This window comes from Neopsephotus bourkii, unplaced genomic scaffold (genome assembly GCF_033783945.1).
Source record: "Neopsephotus bourkii isolate Nb327-2 ecotype Australia unplaced genomic scaffold, CSIRO-AGI_Nbou_v1 NB_1760, whole genome shotgun sequence".
Lineage (NCBI taxonomy): Eukaryota > Metazoa > Chordata > Aves > Psittaciformes > Psittacidae > Neopsephotus > Neopsephotus bourkii.
Genome location: NW_026902234.1, coordinates 4,039,251 through 4,060,580, shown reverse-complemented (window position 1 = coordinate 4,060,580; position 21,330 = coordinate 4,039,251). Strand labels below are relative to the sequence as shown.

The 21,330-nt window shown below is 42.7% G+C and overlaps 1 protein-coding gene across 1 annotated transcript; it reads left to right on the top strand.

Moving 5' to 3' along the window:
• The first annotated feature begins 999 nt into the window (after window positions 1–999).
• CREG2 (cellular repressor of E1A stimulated genes 2) lies at window positions 1,000–19,363 on the top strand. Its single transcript, XM_061377589.1, has 4 exons — window positions 1,000–1,453; window positions 3,560–3,729; window positions 14,087–14,200; window positions 15,743–19,363. Exons 1-4 carry the CDS (start codon window positions 1,046–1,048, stop codon window positions 15,888–15,890), a joined length of 840 nt encoding a protein of 279 aa, XP_061233573.1. The 5' UTR covers window positions 1,000–1,045; the 3' UTR covers window positions 15,891–19,363.
• Window positions 19,364–21,330: the final 1,967 nt, after the last annotated feature.

Sequence of the window (21,330 nt, the reverse complement as noted above, 5' to 3'; positions counted from 1 at the left end):
CTTTTCATAGAACCATAGAATGGTTTGGGTTGGAAGGGATCTTAAGGCTCATCCAGTTCCAACCCCCTGCCATGGGCAGGGACACCTTCCAGTAGACCAGGTTGCTCAAAGCCCCATCCAGCCTGGCCTTGAACACTGCCAGGAATGGGGCAGCCACAGCTTCTCTGGGCAACCTGTGCAGCGTCTCACCACCCTCATAGTGAAGAATTTCTTCCTAATATCTAATCTAGACCTCCCCTTTGTCAGTTTAAAGCCATTCCCCCTTGTCCTGTCACTACATACCCTTGTAAAAGTCCCTCTCCAGATTTCTTGTAGGCCCCATTTAGGGCCCCCTTTAGCTTCATCTATTTCTTGTAGTTTTGTCATCAGTAAAGCTGAAGGCCTACCTGAAGTCATTCTGGTAAATTTATCTGGAAGCTACAGAACAGATGAGTGATGCAACAGCCGTTTACCAGCATGTATTTTACAGAAGTTGAAGTTTGCACTGTCATTCTGAAGGGGTCTGCTGCAAGAACTGAAAAGGAGCAGGATGCAAAAGCACCTTTAGTAAATAGGGCTGTTGACATAAACTCAACTACACACTCAAATCTTTGCCTAATTAAAGCCTTGCTGGGGAAACATTTAATAGCAGTGCTTAGATGTCAAAACAAATCCCATGAACACCAGAACTGATTGACAATGTCTGTCTTCTAGGACTTGGAGTCTTGCTGTTGCTTGACCCTGGTGTCCAAATGAATCTTTTCCTGCAACATGGTCATGCTCCCTCGTGGATTCTCCCTTTTACTGTAATTGAAGGCATCCCATCACCTCTATCCAGGCGGTTGGTTTCACCTGCCAGTTTCTGCAGCACACATACAGGAAACTCTAGTGCGAGGTGCCCCTGCCCATGGCAGGAGGGCTAGAACTAGACGGCCTTGAGGTCCTTTCCAACCCAAACCCCCCTATGACTCTGTGCCTACCGCGAGGGGAGCGGCTGCTGCGGGCCGGCGGCCGCAGGAGGGTGCTGCGGGAGCGGAGCGGCGCGGTGCGGCCGCTGCTGCAGAAGATGTCGGCGGGGTGGCGGTGGCGGTGGTGGTGCTGGTGGCTGCCGGCGCTGCTGTGGGGCGGCGCGGGGGGTTACGTGGTGGTCAGCTCGGTGTCCTGGCCGCTGCCCGAGGGCGGGGAGGCGGCGGCGGACGAGCTGCACAGCTCCTCCACCGAGGAAGCGCTCCCCGCTCTGCTGGAGGAGGCGGGCGGCCTCTGGAAGCAGAGCTACCCGGCTTCGGCTTACCGTGAGGATGCGGCGCTGGGCTCCGGGCCGGCGGGCCGGCGGGAGGGGCAGGGCGCCGTCCCCTCCAGGATGTTCTCCTACCGCCGGGAGGGCGGCGGGGCGGCGGGGCGCGCCGGAACCGCCCGCTTCCTCGCCCGCCACAACACCTGGGGCTTCGTGGCGACGCGGGCCGCGCAAGGAAAGGTACGGTGCCCCCCTGGTGTCAGGCCCGGGCAGCCGCGGACACGCGGTACCGGCCACCGAGTGCCTCGGTCTGTTGAGCCGCTGGCAGCGCCCGTGCGGCAAGAGCCGAGTGCTTGGAGGAGGTAGCACAAACTCTTTCTAGTAATGGGAATCGTGTTTGGAGGAGCACAGCGGGAGGGGGCACGGGAAAAGCCAGAGCTTTAGGCCAGACCCAGAGCTACAATGCTGGGTTTGGAGAGAGGGTATTTCATGCCTTGCAGCACCCTCCAGCGTGCCCCTGCCCCTACTTCTGCCCCTACTCCTGCTCCTGTCATCCCAGAGCAGGATGGAAAACGGAACAAGGAGGAGGAGGAGAAGACCCTGCTGAGTTACCACAAAATCTGTCTGTCCCACAGCTGTCCAAGCTATACCAGATTAAAGGATGGTAACTCTGTCAGGAGCGTGAAGCAAAATAGCTGGGCTGCACTGGAGAGTCAGGGTCATTGTTTTTTCAGGCTTTAAAATATTCCTGTTTTCAAAAGGAAAGCTTGGCTGATTTATTGGAAGTTTATGTTATTGTGAAACACAAAGTACCAGGTTAAAAAGCGATGCCATTAAATATATACATACACGCAAGAGGCCTGTAATTCTACATCACATTGTCGGAAATCCTGTTAAATCATACGATCTTACCTCTCCTGGTTTATGCTCTAGCCAGAAACCCTCAATGGAATCAGCCATCGTGTAGTCTGTAGTTAGCTGTCTCTAGTTACAACTCAGCAGTAATACAAAAAGATCTGATTCATAATAAAATTGGGAATTGATGGGGGTTGTTTCTGCTCTGAATGCTGAGTTATGCTGCCTGTGATCGCAAGTCTTTAGGAGAACCCACTGTGACATTAACCACGGGTGACAGACTGAAGATTTTGGGCAATGGGAACCTGTCCTGCAATATTACTGACAGCTACTATACTTAGTTTCATTGTAACTTGTAATAATAAACAGGTATTTTTAGTTTCTAAGTTATGTAGCTTCATTAAAGCTTGATCCTTGAGGTCCCTTCCAACCTGGTATTCTATGATTAAAGCATTCCTTCTTAGGTATGCTAACAAGGACCACTTACAAGCAATGTAATCATTAAAATTTTAAAGGCATATGAACATTAAAAATCAGAAAGCATGCACTCCAGGTAATAATATCATCCAGGGTGTTCTTATTAACTATGCCTACTTAATTTGATTTCGCTACAAAGGATTTACCAGTTACATTGAATTAATGTATTAACTGGTAATGTTACTATTTAGTGTCTAATTGACCATGAGGAAAGAAATATCTGAAGACATGAAAAAGTAGCAATTCATTAAGTATCTGCCATTGCAATTTATAAGGGGATGAAAAGCATAGTAGGTTAAATCATTATGGAGAATGCTAATGTGTGTCATTACTGGGCAGAGACATTTTTGCAAGGTTATATCCAGTGTGTGTATGCAGGCCAGTGTATGGGAGAAAACTTGGAAAACCTGGCTCCTTGGTGTCCCTCCTCTGACATGGGAGGAGGGTTTGCTCTGGCTTGGTGGTCAAGACCGCCTCACAGCTGAGGTTCTTGCCCAGGCAGCTGAGCTGATATCCAGCTTGGCTTCAGATACAACTCTGGCTAACATGCCTTCCTCTTGGCAAACTGACGGCAATCACATTGCAAATCAAGGCCAAAAGGGGAGGCAGAACTGGCGTAAAAAGCACGCTGAGTCAAGGCTAAATTAGGCTCTGTATGCTGCATGGGTTTCCGAAAAGGCATCAGCACTGTTTTAGAGTACACATTTCTTGACACTGATGGCATTGATTTTAATGCACTCTAGACATTTTTAATTTGATAGTTCTTTTAAGCTCAGCAAAAGAGAAAATGTTCTCTATAGTGTCATGGACAGGAATGGAAGTAATAAATAGAGGAGATATCTCTTTTCATAGAAGCGTGATAGATCTAATTTAGAACGAATGCTGTCTCATGATGACAGCAGAAAGTGAGAGCAATTGGGGGTTGCTCTCCTCTCTGCTAGAGCCTTTGAAGGACTCCCCAACTTTGTAGACTATGTGCAAAGGTATAACCAGCAGCTTATTTGGATTTTGCAGATCCAAGGTATGCCCTATGGGAACTGTTTGCTTCTCAGCGATGGTCCCGTCAACAACAGCACTGGAATCCCTTTCTTCTACGTGACGCCAAAGGATAACACCGTGGCGGATCTCCTAAAGAATCCTGTGGCTTCTCTGACCCTGCCAGAGGTTGATGGAAATTTCTGCAGGTAACAGAGTTGATCTATCTGCCTGGTACCACTTTCAGTGAGAACAAAGTCCTCACAACATAATGCTCAGTCCCCACCTTCAGTGTCCCACTTTTATTTTTGGCTCTCACCACCAGTCACAGGCTCCTCCTAAGGTTTGTTTTGCCCCAGTAAAGCATGGTAAAGAAAAGCAGATGTGTCATAGGATTATAGAATGGTTTGAATTGGGAGGGACCTTAAAGCTAATCTAATTCCAACCTCCCTGCAACAAGCAGAGATACCATCCACTAGATCAGGTTGCTCCAAGCCCTGTCCAACCTGGCCTTGAACACTGCCAGGGATGGGGCAGTCACAACCTCTCTGGGTAACATGTTCCACTGTCTCACCATCCTCACAGAGACACCAGTGAGTTGACTTCTACCTAATCATATGTACAGTGAGTAAATCCAGATCACTGAAGCTTTACGTCTGTAAGATGTATGGATGCAGACTCAAAGATGATTCAATTTTCCCCTCTATTCTTGTCTCCTTCAAAAAGACGTATCTCTGCCATATGTTTGTGTTGTGGTTTATACAGTTTCTTTACAGTCAAACGTGTGGCAAACTTGCCTGGGTCAGCCTTGCGTGAAGTGTTATTTCCAAAGGCCTCTCTATGTGAGGGGGTGCATGACACCGAAATTGTGTCAGACAGGACTCCGTTACCAAAGCAGATCTCAGCTGATATTCCAAGGGGAGAGAGAGAGAAGAACTAGAAATCACAGGCTGCTTCAGAAAGGAATGGTATTGAAGGTTTTTACCCCAAATTAAGGTTCTTTTTGAGGGAGGAGAAGTATATCTTAAGAACTGGATCACAGATTTCCCCAGCTGGGGTTTCCTTGGGCATCATTCCTCCTCTCAAGCCTGCTAGTTGAGAACAACACTGGAAAAAGCAGCGAATAGCAAATATAAAGCACATTGCTGTTACACTTGTCTGTATTTGTCTCCAGAATATACTGTTTTCCTGAAAGTTATATGGTGGCAAAATGAAAGGTTTCTTAGTCCTAAGCAGTACAGGTGATTTCAGGCTGACATCCTATTCCCAAGGAATAGAAACCATGTCTTCCCCTTGCAACCTCAAACACCAAATATGACCCTTCTATGGTAACATTCGTTAAGGTAATTCAGCTTTAAATGCTTAAGAAGGTCAACAGACTGGTGAAGTTAACACCGGAATGGTTCTGTTTGTTCCTTTAAATTATTTCATCAAATATTTTGAATTAATCTTTTATTAAATAAATTTATCAGCTCTTTCATAACAGGCTAATGGAGCTTATTCCTGCTTGCTAAGCTTTTTCATTCAATCAAACAGTGAGCTGAATATCTAGACCAAGTGCTTAAAAATTTATGTTAAATCCTATGTCCTAGCACCTACCCAATGCCCTGTTTTTGGAGGCTCAAGACTCAGAGCAGCTTCTATTGATGGTAACTGCTGGTGTTAAGCACTTCTGAAAACTACACACCCATTTCAGCACTTAAGTGTGGCCTTTCATCCCTGACTTTAAACAGCCACTCTTGAAAGTCGTTGCTTTTTATGTTTCAGCAATGTCACTGCCTGATTTACCTGTTTGAGAAGTGCCAGCTCAACAAAGAAAGAGAAATGCTGCATGATTTATAGAAATATGAAATTCATATGCATCACAACCCTTCAAGAATATTTATTCTCTGGCTTTCTATTAAGTAACTATTAACTTCCAAACCAAACCACTACTCTTTAGTTCCACGCACCAGATAATTTGGTGCTGTTTGTCTTGCAACCAGGGCAACCTGGATGCTGCCACCCAACTTGCTAGTCCCTGACACAGCCTGAGACCATGCTCTCTAGTGAGAAGAGCTCTCTGGGCATGGAGCTAAACCTGGATTTCCAAGACAGCTTAAGCCAAGCTAATTACCAGTTGTACATCCTTACTCTCCCTCCCTACCACCAGTCACATGATGGTGCCCCCCATCGGCTCTGGGCTCTGCCTGACCCTGAGCTGAAACATACGTCTGAAGAAAATTAACCTGACGATGAGAATAAGGTTTTCTGCCAGTCCTTCTTCCTTTCTTCCCGTAGCTGCTCCTGGACACATAATCCCACCCCCTCCCTTCGGCTGACCATATGGTGGGCCTATTTTAGCTCTGTAACCCAGCGGAAACCTCTTCCCATTTTATTTTTCCTGGATGAGATTTCTGCTGGGCTTGTAAATTGAATAAGCTCCCCAAGAGCCATAGGAGTGCAAAAGAGCGGGGAAAGGAGAAAGTAGAGGAAAATAGGGCATTGTTTTAGCATGTAACGGTACTCTAAATATTAAGCTTAGTAAGAAATTGAGTGCACAGATTCAGAGTCTGATCAGTGCTCCTTGCATTATTTATTTTGTTCTTACATTCGGTTTGTTTTTCATTATTTCTGGAATTCTCATCTGGAACAGATGTTGGCTGGCATTAGGGCAAAGAACAAGCAATACAGAGAATGAAAAGTTGGGACATTTGTTGAGCTGCAGTATGCGTTTTTGATGATAGCTAGGAAAATGTGAGCTGTCTTACAGCCACAATTTGGGGCTGTCTTACAGCCACAAAGCATGTGGCCACTGGGACTTTAACCTTCTTCTTTCCCTTCCCTCTGTAACCAGGGTCAGAAATGACTTTACCTTTTAAACTAGCAACATCTTAAACAGCTTGCTGCCTCTGCTGCCAGCACCCAAAGCCTCCCTTTGGGGGTGCACTCTACCTGCCAGAATAGCCAGGCTGTGCCATGCAAACAGCACAGAGCATTCCTAATGCAGAGCTCTGTGTGGTGGTGCAGGTTCTCCATGTTTCTTTATGTGAGAGGTAGACTTTTTGTGCTGAGAGACCTCAGGTCCTGCTAGTATTAAAATAGTATCAGATTTTATTGCAAAGGCAATTGTCATTTACAGATGGTTTTAATACCAGAAGTTCTCTCGGTCAAGAACATTGTTAATGGTTTTGGCTTCAAAATAATTATACAAAATAGCTAAATGAATAATGTTTTTTGTGAGAAAGTTCGTGTCCTTGTACGCCAACAATGTATTTGTAGCTTGTTTTCATATGGAATTTTATTAGAATTTCATTATTAACCTGAGTTAGAATTTCATTATTAACATGAGTTGCAAGTATTACAATAAATGTGGAAGCTGGTTGATGCCTGCAGTCACTGCTCCTGGGAGTATTTGGCACTCTCCTGAAAAATGCCAGAAATCTCTGGCCTTTAGAAAGAAAACATAACTGACATTTCAATAGTCTTCTTGTATTTAATGAGTTTCAACTGACTTGTGTGTGTGCACATCAATTTGATATTAAATTTATTTAGTAGCGAATTTCATTTGTTTTGTTTCAGAACAGATCATGCTCCAAACCTTGACAATAAATATGTTCGCTTTCAAGGATGTGAGGAATAGAGAGTGGCCTTTTTGGTGCTCCAGGCTTAATATTTAATCAGCTGGAGAGAAAAATTGATAAGCCTAAACCAGTAAGAGAAATAACATTAAATAATGAAAGAGAGCTGTTATGCATCTGAATAGGCACTAATTGCAAGACATTAGAATGTTGCAGCTACAGTCTGGATTCCTCATCTCTGACCTAGAGACTGCCATTTCCCAGAGGGAGAGGGCTGCACTTCTCTCAGAAGGCTCTCTGATGGCCTGGATAGAAAAAGCATTGGTTAGCAATGACACTGCACCCTATCTGAAGGCTGGTAAATGGATAATAGAGGCAAGAAAAATTAAATGGTTCAGGGCTATAAATAGACTAAGCTGGCATGTGTGTGCCATAGGCAAGCTGAAAAGATTAAGTCCCATTCTTAGAGCTTTCAGAGGGAGTGAGCTCGAGCCCGAATAGAGCAGCTATTGTTCTAAGTGCATTTCCCAACACACAGGCTGCTCAGAGAATCCCTCTTTCCAGGGAGGCTCCTGGGTCTGCCTCATTACAGCTGCAGTCTGGAAAACAGGCAATTAGTTTTAAATGTGTGTCACCTCCTTGACATCAGGTTCGGAACATTTGCAGGGACCAACTGCAGCCTTCTTGGAGACGGAGCAGTTACACGGCTGCCGTGACCCGGTTTTCACACCAGGGAAAAAGAAAGAAAAGCAACAAGCTTGGGGTCAGTTTGTTTTCCTTTGCTATTAGTTTGGAGAATGGTATTTCAAATCCACACTGCAGACTGCGAGTGATTCTGCAGGACTTGAGTTCCTCTCCTGGTTTATGACCTGCATCATAAACCAGGGTGGCTCCAGCAGAGCCATTTTACCCTCCATGCTCATGTACTGCTGGAAGTAGCAGATTACCACAACCAGGCAGATGTCTTCAGTGTATATAAGCTGGCTCCATAGGTTTCCTAAACTCTGCATTGAGAAGGCTGCCAGAAAGTGCTGATCATCTCCAGTGCTTCTGAATACCACCAGGCCATGGGCAGAGAGTAATTAGGTGGGTTAGGCTCCCTGCTGCGTGGTGGATCAGCAGCATGCATAAAACTGCCCATTTCATTCCTGGGCAATCCTGAGGTGATAAGCCTGCCATCTGGGAGGCAGGCACACCCTTGGAAATGTCAGTTGTCCCTCCAACATACAGCTACCCCTGGGTTTGTAGAGTCACTGTCTGTTAATACAAGGATGTAACAAAGCAATTCAGTACTGCACCTTCACACAAAGACAAGTGACGCACACAGAAGACGAAGGTTGAATTCAGACATCCCTCAGTTTTTTAGGTCCACCTCCTGGTTCTGTGGCACAGACACATTTCTAGTTCTGGTATTTATATTGGCCCTTTTTAGTCATGTACAAATAATTATGTCAGTACTGTTCCTCAAAAATCTATATTTAAAAAAAAATCAGGAAGATACCAAATTAGAAAGTCAAATATGAAACCTGCTATCATCACGACCCAATGCACACAATATAGCTCTAAATTACTATTTTTTTTCCTGTATTCTCAAATAACCAACTTCCCAAAGTCCCTTTCTAGTGAAGTGGTATTTGTTTCTCTGACTCTGTTTACAAAAATAGCTGTTGCTGTGATTCCTTTTTTCTCCCCCATGAATTGTTTATGGTTAACTATATAAAAGTTTCCTGTCTGAAACATGAGTTCAGCCAAAGGAATGAGTTGTTATTGTCAATGAAGACAGACAAACAGACTGACTTCACTTAACAAATTTTAATTAAAACACTTCAGGAAGGATTATCTTCTAGAAAGAGTGAAATTATTTAAAACATGAAAACAAGTATATTGGATACAGGCTCACTTCGATGCAGAATAGCCATTGTACCAATACTCTGCAGCTCCCAGGTCTGAGTTTAGATTCAGAACAGAAGATTCTTCTTCCGAAAGCAAAAGCAAAGATGCCTTGTAACTATTTTTGCTGGCTCTCAAAGATGGTTGATAAAGAAATTCTTGACAAAATCAGAGCAGGGTAGGGCAAAACTGCCCAGCCGTATCCAGCGGAAGGCCAGCAACAGCTTTTGAGATTATGAAATTGCTTTCAGCAGAGATTTTGTTTGACGTTCATGCCACGCAGATTAGCAGTACCAATACATTCGTTCTGCTTCAAAGACTGTGGTAGTTAGTGGTGAGCAAATGAAATGTATGAGGAGGATAACTTGCTTTTCAAAATTAATCACATTTATGAATCAAAATTATAAGCACTTTACAATAAATCTCTGAGGACACAGCATTTCATCCCTCCCTTTCGGTAGATTTTAGGGGACAAGAAACCGTATGATGTATTCTGTGTACTAGAAAATAACTCATTAAGTCTTCAGTTTGGGGCTAGGCGAAGAGGAGCCCTGTGCACGGTGACAGGGTTCTTACCTTGCATCTGTGGGAGGTGACAGGGACGAGTTGTTCCAGCAGCCAGTCCCCACCTCCCTAATTGCATGGTTTTGCATGGCAGCTGCTGCTGCTGCTGCTGCTATAGGAGAGGTGAGGATGTGTGGAGACAGTCATTGTCCTTACGCCACACATGAGCTGAATGTACTAAAGTAGGAAAAAATGTAGGAAGACTCTTGGACTTTTTTTCTTAGTGCTCTGGCTCTCCTTTTCTGAATTAGGAGAAAGCTCTTTTCCAACTTCTTTTCTCCTCTATTTTGCCCTCGAAGTAGAGGGGTAAAAGCAATGCTTTCTTACAAGGCAGGAAGAACTGTATTCAGAGGAGATGGGAAGGATTAATGGATCCTGACAGGGAGGACGGAAGGTCGTGCTGTTTCTTCAAATGGGTGGAAGAGGATGGTACCTCCTCTGTGGGAAAAGGAGGCTGGGGAATTGTAGAATCATGGAATGAGGGATAGGGCATCCGCAACTTCTGTGGGCAACCTGTTCCAGTGTCTCACTGCCCTCCACAGTAAAAAATTACTTGCTAATACCTAATCTAAATCTCCTCTCTGTCAGTTTAAAGCCATTCCCCCTTGTCCTATCACTACATGCTCCTGTAGAAATCCCCTTTCCAGATTTCTTGTAGGCTCCCTTTAGGTAGTGGAAGCTGCTCTAAGGTCTCCCGGAGCCTTCTTTTCTCCAGGCTAAACAACCGCAACTCTCTCAGCCTGCTTTCACAGCAGAGGTGCTCCAGGCCTCTGATCTTCGTGGCCCTCTGGATTCGCTCCAACAGGTCTTCATCCTTATTATGTTGGGGCCCCAGAGCTGAATGCAGTAGTGCAGGTGGGATCTTACAAGAGCAGAGGGGGAGAATCACCTCACTTGACCTGCTGGTCATGCTTCTTTTGATGCAGCCCAGTAAGAAGAAAAAGAGACTCCTCTCCATAGAACCATGCTTCCTTCCCCAATACCTCAAGCATTACTGAAACCCTCCTGCCTTCCTCCTACTGGTTCCTTCTTGGGGTCAGCCTGGCTTTCCTTCCTAAATGCCTCCCAAAATCCTGTTTTGTCTTTACTGCTCATCTGTGCCTGATCTGTTTCACCTCACTAATGGACTGAGAAGGCTGAAAATGAACCTAATACTCAGGAATACTTTTGGTCAGAAACCAGGATACAGAGCATTGTCAGTCAAAGCAGAGATCTCAGCTGTGAAATGGAATCCTAACAAAGTCCCAACATAATCACCTTCTGTGCCAATATAATCACATCAGCCTTCATGAACTATGGGTTCATTAGATCCGGACTTCGCTAATTGTTGTATAGGGACCTTCTAATTAAAATCCAAGAGATGGCTGGTGTAGTAAACAATTTAATGAGTAGGTGGCACTCTACTCTGAACCACTCTTGAACCATGACCCAGAAAGTGCGGAAGTGGTACACGGTAAAACAAGTGGGATGTGTTGATCAGCAGTAAGCAGCATTGCATCTCTGTTGGGAAACATATTTCACTTGGACAGAGATTTCTCCTCAAGTTCAGTAAAGCTGCCACCTTTGTAAGTGAATGTAGCTCATGATCTCATCTCACATGCTTGGAAGAGACAACTGCCTGTACTGCGTCAAACTCTGCCTATCTAGTTTGCGCAGTGTAATCAGGGGAACAGAGACAATATATTCTTCTGTCTTCACAAATCAGATGAATGATTTAGATGAGCCCTCTTAATGCACTGCATTCTTATAAAATCTATAAACTGAATCTTCTTCCGTTTTAGTTTGGCTTCCCTCAATTTCTGCAACAAAGTGTATGTATTTTAAACAAGCATAAAAAAATGTATTTCCTATGACTTGGTGTCCTCTCAGAGTTCCCTGCTTTCCCTTCTCCTCGGTTAATACCTTATCATAGCCCCATGTTTCCTAGAGAGACAGTGTCAGCGGCATGCTGTCTGTCCCCCAGCTTTTATCCCCAGTCAGCAGCACACAGATGTTATATAAAGTCACTCCTCCACACCTACTTGTTCTTGTGCCAGCAAAGAAGGAACCCAAGGACTGAGAGCTGAATATGTTTGTTTATACAGAAGGCACAAAGTGACTAGTGAATGCATGGTTAGGCCTCTACATGATACGAGGGAGGAATATTTTAGTAAATATACCTATTTATCCCTATCCCTTTATTATCGTTAGTAAAAATATGAAATGTATCCCTGGCCATATCCATTTACTCCTAGGAAGCAAAGCCTGCATTTACAGAACTGTTCACAATGGAGTCAGAAGTGATAGCTGTAAGTTTAGGGATTTTTGATGGTTTAAAACGTATAAAAGTAATCACACATTATTAGGGAAGTACAATGCCAAAGCCAGTGCAGAAACAGATTTACTTCAGAATATTAAGGGCTCCTTTGATTAAAAAAAATACTAATGCTAATGGAAGATTAAAAAACAAGTTTCCTATTCTGAAACAGAAAACCTGTGATAAGAGGCAGCACTAAAAGCAAAGCCAACAAAGTAATAACGCAGCATACTGAACTCAAATGTATTATTCTCCCATTCAACTCTTCCAAAACTTTATCTAACAAGATTTCAACAAATAATTTGTTTGCCTCATGTCCCAGAAGAACAAACTGACCCTCCAGAATATTATTCCAATATGCAAAATTCAGCATAGATTAACTTTTACTGGGAAGATAGTATTGTGTGTGTCGCTCAGTGTAACACCCTGACTCACAAGAACATACAGAAAACTGCAAACAGAGAAGGAGACAGAGTGAAAAACAGAAATAAAACCATTCCGGATATGGATGTACAGTGTGTGGGTTTTGCTGTAGGCCAAGTATGTGAAGAGCAGATTTTCCTGTAAATCAGATAAGTCACATCTGACACTAGTCCTATTAGGGGAAACAGTCTCAGCAAATGCAAGCAGGATTCACTGCTTAATGACAACAAGAGCTATACCCAAGACAGGCATTTGCAAATACTCCTGCTTTTCCCTGCTCTTCAGTTGTTTTACATTACTGTTAGGCTGCAGAGGAAATGGTGTATGAATAAACCAAACCCAGTGCCAGAGCAGGGAATGCAGATTTTCAGGTACTCATAACACCATTCACTCACTACTTCATTTAAAAAAGATAAAAAATGTGCTGCAGAAAATTGCACCCTTATTAACTGATGTGAACAGAAAGTTTGAGCTTGATGTTTGGCAGCTGCCTTTCCTCATGCAGAAAGTGTGGCAGAGGAAAAAAGAATATGAGTGGAGTTTGTCCAGAGAGCTGAACACCCTCTTCAGACAACTGCTGTTCCAGACTGAACAGGATGCTGAAAAATCATCTCAGAGATGATGTGACTGCAAATGGCTTTTTGGAGTTCAGGCTACAGATGGTGCCAAGTGCTTACTGGGCATAGCTGACTATCAGTCAGCCCGCTATACTTCCTTGCGTACCTCTGTTCATAGCCCTATCCATAAAAGCAGGTTCTTTATCCAGTGAGCTACACTCTTTCATAACCATCTGTGGGGAATCTGCAGGTGTTAAATTGCTGCAAGATGATGTCCATATGTTTCCTGCAATAGACATATATGGAGATTTACATCCCTTCCCCCACAAAACAAAAAAAGCCACTGCAGATTGCACACAGTTAAGGCTAAAGGGCTCAAGCCAAGATCTTTATGTAAACTTGCACACAGATAAGATGTAATTTACTGTGATTTCCTGCTTCCAATTAAAACACAGAGAAGAAGAAATGCAGTCTTCGTTTCCTAATGTAGTTTCTTTGGCTTATGTTCTTACATGAGGAGACTGTCCTGTGAGATGCTGAGCAGGCTCAAAATGCTAGCAATGGGACTTGGGGCTGTCACGAAGATCAGGCCTTTGCAGTCATTTCATAAAGCTTTTTTTTGTGACCTGTCAATTTACTTACAATTTATATCCTTGTATTGTATATGTTAGAGTCAGCAATTGCCTGGCAGCTACTAATGGGAATTATTAATTATTACTGTACAGAAAGCCAAAAATCAACAAGTACCTTCCTGGTCTTGGTCTGAAGGATGAAGGCAGTTGGAGATTTTTTTTTCATAGATCTTACTTGTTGCTTTGGTGTAAAGCAATTGAAAAATGGGTAAAAATGAACATGGATTGAGTTTATAGGATAGGCACAAGGAAAAGACCATTATCTTTTTATGCATAAATACAGGTATGAACACTTATTTTGTACACATAGGCACAGACTAACCATCTCACTAGTTCTTTTTCGAATCCTGAATTCAGGTTCGTATGTATGTCTGGGAAATCTGCCATTTTCACATTTTTTACTGTCTAGCATATATTAATCCAGTTTTTGAGAATACAAATTAAGCAAATATCTACAGCAGAGAGCTGTTCAGGTGAGTATTCCTTAAAGACCCTCCTCAAATGTTACAGCTGGGTATAGAAAAGACCTGCAAGGCTTGACAAAATATTCCATCTTTTTTGTATGTGAGCAGGTGTTTGTGTTTCTCAAAAAAACCTTAACAAAGAAACCAAGCTATTACACGAGCATTTTTCTCTGTGCACAGAAAAAATGTAATTGATCCAGAGGATCCAAGGTGCACCAGGCTGACTCTCACGGGACAGATGGTCACGGTTCCTCCTGAGGAAGTGGAATTTGCCAAGCAAGCAATGTTTTCCAGGTCTGTATATAACAGGCATATAGTAGAGTGCAACCCACAGGTTTGAGACAAATATATGGATGTGGCCGTTTGGTATAGAAAATCTGAGCAGTAACAAGCCAAATCTTTACTTTGCGCCACAAAGTGTGTTGGCTTCTGTGTGGTTTGGAATGACAGGCAGAGCTGTGCGACTTCCTTTTAACTCTAGAGGTAATGAAATACAAACATGCAATTAATCGGTGTTGGACTCCAGTAAGGCACGTGGTTTATGATCCGGGGATTATGAAAATACTTCACCTGGCTCCAAGGAGAGGTTCCATAAATCCAGGGTTTATTTGTTACCGTTAATGATTCTTAGGACAGGTAGTGCTCTTTAGCTGTTCAGCTACAGCCCCCTACTCAGAGACTGAGCAGAGCTCTGTTGCCTCTGGGTTTACACCTATTGTAGGGTGGAGCTCACAGGTTTTATTACCTCTCCTGAGGTACCATGATAACTGCTACCAAAGTCATAGCACTTGCCAAACACCTTTCTTTGAACAGATGCAAGCCCAGCCCAGACACATACACACACACAGAGGGTGTGCCCCTATGCCCTCCAGTCAGGCCAGAACCTTAGCTTACACACACCTCCCACACTGATTGCCAGGGATGGTCCTCCAGGCACACCCTGCCTGGTCAATCAAATACTGACAGGAAACTGGGATGAGCAAAAGCCAGAATGACACAGAGAAGGCTACCAGGGTTTACGCCATCCAACACCGGCAGCAGCTGGAGCCACTTCCCAATGTCACCGTTGTGTATGCTCAAAGGGACAACTCAGAATATGGTGTGAAAGCCCAGCTAACCCAAGAGGTTGCCAAACCAACCATGTTCTCTGCAGAGGAGAGGAGCACTGGGCTAGCCCTGCCTGGACTGGCACCACTTTCACCTGTGCTTCCGTGAACACTGCAACTTGAGCTGATTTATCTGCTCTCTGCACTGCTGCTCTCCATCCCACAGCATCCTCTGCAGATGCACTTGCTGGGACTTGGGGACCAGATGTCTGCACCCAGTATTGATGGTGGGGAGGGTCTCCTTGAGCTAGCTGTAAGGGCAAGCCCAAGAAATAAGACAGAATTACAGGGTGAGAAGGTTCTAGCAGGCAACAGATCGAGGAGGCTGTGGTCTGTACTAGCCAGTTTTATTGGCTCTCCTGCCATACCACAACTGTATTTTCAGAACACTGTTTCCTTTGAACAGATACAAACACAACCTTGACACACATTCACAGAATCTCCTCTAACTGTTTTTCACTTAGGAGACCAAACAACATCTCCCTTTAGAGATGTGGCTCTGCAACAGGGGAAGGTGGTGTCTGCTCGCTGCCTTCATTACAGTTGTCGCCAGACCAGGGTGGGGAAGATTGTTAAACTTATTGCAAGGGAAGGCAAAAAAAGATGAATGGTGGTGGTTCTCATATCTCAGGTTTCACTGGCTGAGCACAGTAGGCTGAAGAAAAAAGCAGACTACACATGTGCCTTGGCACATCTTTTAAGGCTTTTGGTTTTTCCTTTGTCCCTCCAGGCACCCTGTGGTAAGAAAGTGGCCTCGTAGCTATGAGTGGTTCTTCATGAAAATGAACATTGAGCACATCTGGCTTCAAAGCTGGTATGGAGAGGTTTCTGCCATTGGAGTAGAAGAGTATTTAAAAGCAGCTCCAAATAAAGGATGATTGAATGGGCTTTGAGCTACAGCCCTCCTGAGTTTCCTTTCCAAACACATTTAAAGTCTTTTGCTGGATGGTTACTTCACAGTGATTTTTTTTTCTTTCCCCCAGAAGTCTTCAAAATAGCCCTGTCTTACACAGCACAGAGTGAAAAATAAACCAACACAGACTTTCAAATTATAAAGGAGAAACGGATACTAGCCCTACCCTGCAATGTGCAAACTTGTCATTTCAAACAGGCAGTGCATCATCTTAAATGCTGCTTAAAAATGCTTTGTATCTGTTTGTTTTGATTCCTATTGCTATGCACCCACAGGGAAACTACAGTATGGACTAAATATAATGTTATGATTTACAGAAAAAGCAAACTGCCTACTCAGAACTCTCTATGCATTGTGGAGGTATTAACTGCTGCTTGATCTCCCGTTATTTGTAAGTACTCTTCAGAGAAACTTAATCTCTGAAAATTTAGATATTTAAGCTAAAACTTTGCTGAAGCTGTCCTCATTTCCTAACTTGTATTTTCTACATGTGCTTTTCCCAATTATCCCTAGATAATTTGATACTTCACTTGGAAATTGAGTAGAAATTCTTTTAGTAGAAAAAATGCAAGCAGCTCAAACAACGTGGCTCCAATATAACTTGTCTCTCACTGACACAAAGCTGGTTGAACACATTAAGGGCTGAAACCAAATCAGCCCCACAAGGATTATCCTATTACAAGTATAAACAGTCTCATAAGAAGAATTTAAATAAATGTTCTCAGCTAGCCTGTTCCTGCTAGCAGACAGGAAAAGTATTTTTAATGGCCTGTAGTCCTGATTTTTTTTTCATCCTTCTTCCAGCCACCACTTTATTTTTAACCTATTTGTGCAACTGATTTTTGTAAACCATCACTAACTCATCTAGGGGTGGAGCCAGTCCTGTAACAGTTTCCTCACCAACTTTTAAAGGGCTTGTTCCTGAATTTATTTTTTAAAGAAGCCTAAAGATAGGTATATATCTCAGGCCATGAAAAGCTAATTTTCCTTGTGTGGAAAGTGCAAACTTTGTTGCAAATACATTATGAATAGGTGCCTCATGTGATAGTACCAGAAGAGTTTAAAGGTGTTTTATTCGTCTTCAGCCCTTTCTCTAGATGCGTTGGTAAACTGTAGTTCCTAAGCGTATCACAGTAAGAAAGTTCCCATGGCTAACGAGCCAAGCCATTACACTGTTTGAAAATTATATGACTGTTCTATTAAGAAAGAGACAGAGTGAGATGGGGTTTCTGTGCCTGTGGGGAAGGAAGGTTCTCCAGCATCCCTAGAGGAGCATCTGAGCTTTGGACACCAGCCCACACCATGGCAGGTCTGAGGAAGAGCCTGAGTCTCTGAGCAAGTGACCTGAGCTTGTACAGGTTAATCCCTGGGTAAAGCTCAGAGGCAGCTGCATGAGCTATGACCAGCTGGAAACCAATTAAGTGTAGCTGATCTTACTTTTTTCAGGCATGGAAAAAGGGAGTCATTCCCAGAGCACAGCTAGGCACTATGCTGGTTTAACTTACCAGGGGCTACTTAGCCCTTGGACAGGCTCAAGGCTCTGGGCATCATGACCATTCCTGATATTCTCTAAGAAATGAAGACATATGCTGGGGGGAAAATTTTGTTTAGACACTCGTTAAGCCCTTTTTTTTTCTTGTCTCATTACCAGAGACTGGTAGCAGTGCAGATATTTGCAGAGGTATATGCAAAAGGAGGAAATGTCCTGCCTGCTTCTCTTTCCCTTTTTTTTTCTTTTTGACAGATGAACAGCATTTTCCCATTTGAGTTTGCCCCAGATCTTTCACTGTGTAGTACTGAAGCAAAACAGCCCATCCTGTAAGATTTATAGAACACCACCAAGTGAAATCCTCCTTGATTCACATCATTTTCCCATGGAGATCTTTGTCAACTACGGATCTGATACTTTGCCCATTAGGATTAATGGGACTTTAAAGTTCGACATCAACAGGCAGAATACTAGACCTTGTAAAGGAATCTCCAGAGTCCAACGTTTCAGTGCAACTCTAATTACATGTTTCATTATCCCAGTTCACTACTATTCCTAGAGAAACCTGACCTGCCTATTCTGTCCCTGCCCCTAAACACACACAGACACACAGAGATTAAACAAATCCAGTGTACAAGCTTAATGTTTAAACAAACTGAAGAAGAGAGGAAGAATTTTACAAATGCTGTTGTTACTGTACTCTCAATTTCACTTACATACTTAGACAGCCTGGTAACAGTGACATGGCCCTATGTTCTGTCCATTAACTTATTAATGCTCTTGCCTTAAAGCAGTAAGGGATTGTATCAGTGATGTTCAGTAGAGCTCTAACTGTTTAAGAAGTTTTGAATTTACAATACCCTATATGCTGTGGGCTGTCTCCGTGCACACCTTGATTACTTAGAGTAGCTTCTGTATTGTAAATTGACACATTTATCAAGAAGCTTTTCTATATGGACCTGCCATGAGGCTCTTGACAGAACCTCAAAACATAAAATGGTGATAGCATATAAAGTGACAAACGGGGCTTCAAGCATAAATACTTGTATCACCTATTCTCATTTCATGCTTCCTTCTCCCAAAGGATAGCTACCATAAAAGACCTTGAAAGTCTGCAGAAATTCATCAAAAATATGATCTGTAGGTTTTGAATGGCATTTTCTAGACTAAAAAAGGGAGGAGATGGCAGTTTGTCTTAACTGGGCTTTGCATTAGTAATTATATACTAGTTCAATTTTTTCTTTAAAGTGACAGATGTCTCAAGGGATATTGGTTGTCATATGGTAAGTGATCTTTGTTAAAGCTTTTAACGCAAAGAATGTTATTGAGATATCATAACAAAATTGTAGTCCCTTGAGACTGTAAAGGGTCTGACCTTGCTTCAGTTCAACTCAATAGCAAAAATCCTATTTATTTTCTGTGCTTTAATTATTAGATAAAATAAGCATTTTAATAAAAGGTCTTGATAAGCCCTTATGAATTTATTAAACATTTCAACTACCTGATGTGTAATTCATTTCCATGTGTTCTGCATTTTAGTTATTTCTGTACCTTCCCCAAAAAAGTTTGTTGTGCAATATGTATTATTTAAAACATTAACTGTGGTTTTGCAATATTTAAGAGATGCATTTAGTCATGTCTGTATACTTGCTGAAAAAAAGGAAGACAAAGTTCTAAACTTGGGTTCTCACTTTTTGCTAATTTGTGCAAAGGCATTGCATGAACAGGATTTAAGCACAGACAGTTTGAACTGCTGTTCTTATTTAACCAAAGAATGCTCCATTTCTGATAAAATTTTCAGCATACCAGTGAATGAAACACAACATGTCTTATTTCTGGATGTTTACTGCAATTTGCAATGTGTTTTGACCTCTAAAGATACTGAATGTTGTTAACAAAATGTCTATTGAAAAGAAATGCAAATAAAATACATTTCAAAGTAGAAACTACAGCTGGAATATTCTTCAGTCTGCAGTACAGCATTAGCCAGAGTAAATGACCTTTTGCTGACAGTGATTATAATTTCTACCTGATCTGAACATCTGTCTTGGTACAGCCTCACTTTTATCTGAGGGGAACAGTCTAGCCAAGCACCTTTATCTTTCCTTTGTCTTCTCATTACTGTCAGCTTTGCTTTCTGCTTTCACTGTGGCAATTAAATGTCACTCTTAACAACATTTGCTCTTCTTTTCTGCAGGTAGGGACTGAGCATTCATCTCTCAGGTGTGCATTAATGGTGTTTTGGAAGTTTCCTCGGTGCTATTTTTTGCCTTACTCTTACAAATTCATGTTACAGCTTGTTCTCTGCGGTCTGCTCTCCCCTGGCACGTTTTCTTAGGCTGAAGCTGATAATTTACCTTTTCATCTTGCTTTCCCACACCACCTCCTTTCAACAGAATTAAGGCTCTCCCACTAAAATTCCCACTTCATATCTGACAGAGGTTATAGGAAACAGCCTGTGTTTCCTATTTATGCCTTACAGTCTTTGTCTTGCCAGTGGTTGGACTGCATTCACTGTGAGGACCATGACAGTATTTCCTAACCTGTATCAACCACAGCCACCATCAGTTTCCTATTTCCAGTAACCCTGTATTCTTAAAAGAACATTTCCTGCAGCTGTGTTTTTCCTTTGTACTGACCCTTTTTACTTTCACCCTGTTTCCAGAGTAATATTTATTCTGATTACACTGTCACCCACGTTTTTACCAAAAAATTCTCATTTGAACAACATTTCTGGACTCACTAAAGTACTGTCACTTTTTTCTTATCTGCTTTTTGCTAAACGTTGAATTCATGCTCCTTCTGAATTGTCACTTGTGTCCTTCAACACAGATCACCTTTAGCTGCCTCCACTTCACTACTCTACACACATTTTTCCATCTAACACTCTTCTGCTCCTCTGTTGCCTTATTCTCTTTTTCCTCATTTTTCTTCATTAACTCTAATTTTATTGTGTTCTTCCCTCAACTTCCAATTCCTTCTCTGCAGCCCTTCCACATTACTTTGCTCAGTCCTGGTGGTCTTTTTGATTTTGCTACTTTAATCTTGTTCTCACAATGCTCAGCATCTTTGGAGAGAGTCCTAGCATTGCTAAGTGTTTTGGAAGAATACTGAGGAGTTACTTTAAAGAGTACTTCAGGTCTAAATTATTTTCCTGTTTACTTGTTTGAACACCAGCTCTAGAACAGAAATCATAGAATCACAGAATGTTTGGGTTGTAAGGGACCTTAAAGACCATCTAGTTCCAGCCCCCCTGCTATCAGCAGGGACACCATCCACTAGACCAGGTTGCTCAAAGCCCTGTCCAACCTGGCCTTGAACACTGCTAGGGATGGGGCAGTTACAACTTCTTATAGCAACATATTCGTGCCAAATGAGAACATTTGCCTTGGTGCTGATCAGAATAGGGCAGTTCACTGAGCTCACAGCTTTTGTCTGATGACACCTTCTTGTACAAAAACTATTCCTGGCTCTACTAAATTCCACTTGCATCAGCAGGCACAATATATAATCATGATTAGAAAGGTCATTACCTACATTTGACAACATTGTTTGGCCACATAGGCAGCAATGTATTATCACATCACTGTTGACTTCTGAAGGAAGCTGTGTAAGGCGTATAAGACCATTAAAATAAGACTGGTAGTTGGTAAAAACATGAGATCCATTTTGGAAGTTGGAAGGTGGTAGAGATGAAAACATAGGTAAGACTTTAAATGCGTTTAAGAAGAGACATAGATCTTTAATGGAAAACAAATCCATAAACCAATCATGATTACTAAGTTTCTTCACCTCTTATTTCAATACACTTTTTCTCCTGTTTTTTACATGGTACTGAGCCCCTTACCATTTTTCGTTCTTCTGAAGTGCGCTCCCCTCAGCCCAACAGCAGCACAGGTACCTTCTCTATGCTAGC